Genomic DNA, 1,901 nt, shown 5'->3' with positions numbered 1-1,901 from the left:
TATTTTTGATTGAAATTATTATTTTTGATTGAAGATGCTTTTTGTTTGATTGAATCATAAAAACACAAATTTACCTCCATACAAATTCCCACTTGTTTGCAGATTAGATGAAATTATGTCGTTTAAGTCAAACACTGTAAAGGATGTGATGCACAATCTGAGCTAGTGTTGTGAAGTCTTACAGATGTGTGAACAGAGTATGTGATGTAAATTACTCTGTACTACTGCAACTTTACTTCAGTATCTGTGAAACTGACAGAGCTTAGGCCATTTCATGTGAGCTAAGCTACATTAGCTGCAGCGACTATCGTTAGTTAACGTGAGAGGTTCATTAAATTCCATTTAGTGGCTCATGAAATATTTTGCTAACAGACATGGTTGACTCCAACAGTTTATGGCATATATTGTACAATGTGTAGCCCTTGGATTGTGTGTTAAGGGTGATTCTCAGCTACACCAAATTTCAGTTCAACACGTAAAAGTGGTTGAGTTGCACCCATTTTTGGGTTTGCTACGATTGTTTAGCTGTGGGCTGACACCAAGACATACATCCAACGATTACTAAGAGTTTTCTTAAAATCTGTCCAGAGCTCGATAAGCTCTTTTGCTAATGCTTTAGACAAACACAAAGAAGTGACTTAAAAACATTATTATCCTTTCACCTGTGTCATCAATAATAATACTGATGTGGTCTCTGCAGAGAGATGGAAAGGGCTGATTTATTTCAGTGCTAACAGTTGTTACTTCTCTGCAGGTTTACATAAGGCCAACAGGCAGCCAGCTCCATATCTGATACACGGTGCCAAAATCATCAACGGAGCCTTCAGAGCTTGGACTAAAAAACAGGTGAAGACACACCAAATGTGATGCTTTTACTCATTTAGTTGTCCAACTACAGCATTGTAAAAGTTTTATTGTTTGTTTTTGAGGGGCAGGCCCTGCTGGAGCATGAAGATGAGCTCCCAGAGAACATGAAACCATCTCAGCTCATTAAGGACCTGGCCAAAGAGATCCGACTGTCAGAGGTCTTTTCATTACGTTTCTTTTCAGTCCAGAGGTGTTTTTGGTACTTTTGTTTGTCGTTAAGATGTGTATTAATGTACACACCATCCAAGTCCAGTCTGTACCCAGTGAGAACATCCAGGTGGTCTTTAGAGATCCAGTTATAACACAATTCTAAATAAAAACAATTTAAATTTAAATGAAACTATGTAGCTGTTTATGGAAACACTAAATGTTATTTTAATGCAGTGAACAGTTCAGCTGTTAGCATACACTCAGCTTATAATGCTAACTAGACTATCAAGAAGTTAGGGGGTATTTTCAGAGAAATTTATTAGTAAATATTAGTAAATGTGAAATACTAAAGAGTAATCTGAAATATTATAAGTGAAATAAAGTTTTTGCTCAGTTAGTGAAACATTTTCTTGTGTTTAATAAACTCTTAGCTCAGTTTCTGCTCTGACTTCCAGAATGCAACAAAAGCCATTAAAAGTGAACCCAGCATCAAGGTTCCTGCAGAGGAACCACCGTCCGTCCCCTCAGAACCAGAGGAACCCATTTCTCCAGAACACATTCCATCACCCAGCAGAGAGAAACCCAAGAAGAAAATCTCCAAAACCCCCAAGATGCCCAAGACCCCCAAACCTCCAAAGGTACCCAAAGTTAAAGAGAGAGAAAAGAAGACGACAAAGAAGACAAAAGAGGCCTCACCACCTCGAAAACCGTCGAGCTTTGCAGCTCTTGAGTCCCACGCAAAGGACATCCTGAGTAAAATGGAGCAGCCAAAAAAGACCAAGGTGAGCAGATCTTCATGTGTTTCTCTGAGCTTAGTCTCTATCTAACATTATTATTATTATTATTATTATTATTGTTGTTATTATTGTTATTATTATTATTAT

At 37.7% G+C, this 1,901-nt stretch overlaps 1 protein-coding gene across 4 annotated transcripts in view; it reads left to right on the top strand.

Annotated features, from left to right (window-relative positions):
* phf2 (PHD finger protein 2) overlaps positions 1 to 1,901 on the top strand; it is a 63,224-nt gene that overhangs the window by 32,048 nt on the left and 29,275 nt on the right. For 3 of the 4 annotated variants that reach the window (XM_014021695.1, XM_014021697.1, XM_014021698.1), the window contains exons 10-12: positions 755 to 846; positions 930 to 1,025; positions 1,473 to 1,799. In XM_014021695.1, the coding sequence (XP_013877149.1) occupies positions 755 to 846; positions 930 to 1,025; positions 1,473 to 1,799 (515 nt within the window). The remainder of the gene's footprint in view (positions 1 to 754; positions 847 to 929; positions 1,026 to 1,472; positions 1,800 to 1,901) is intronic. The other variant, XM_014021696.1, reaches the window with a different exon arrangement.

The sequence above is a fragment of the Austrofundulus limnaeus genome, unplaced genomic scaffold (assembly GCF_001266775.1).
Source record: "Austrofundulus limnaeus strain Quisiro unplaced genomic scaffold, Austrofundulus_limnaeus-1.0 Scaffold301, whole genome shotgun sequence".
Lineage (NCBI taxonomy): Eukaryota > Metazoa > Chordata > Actinopteri > Cyprinodontiformes > Rivulidae > Austrofundulus > Austrofundulus limnaeus.
This window is presented reverse-complemented; position numbering and strand designations above follow the sequence as displayed.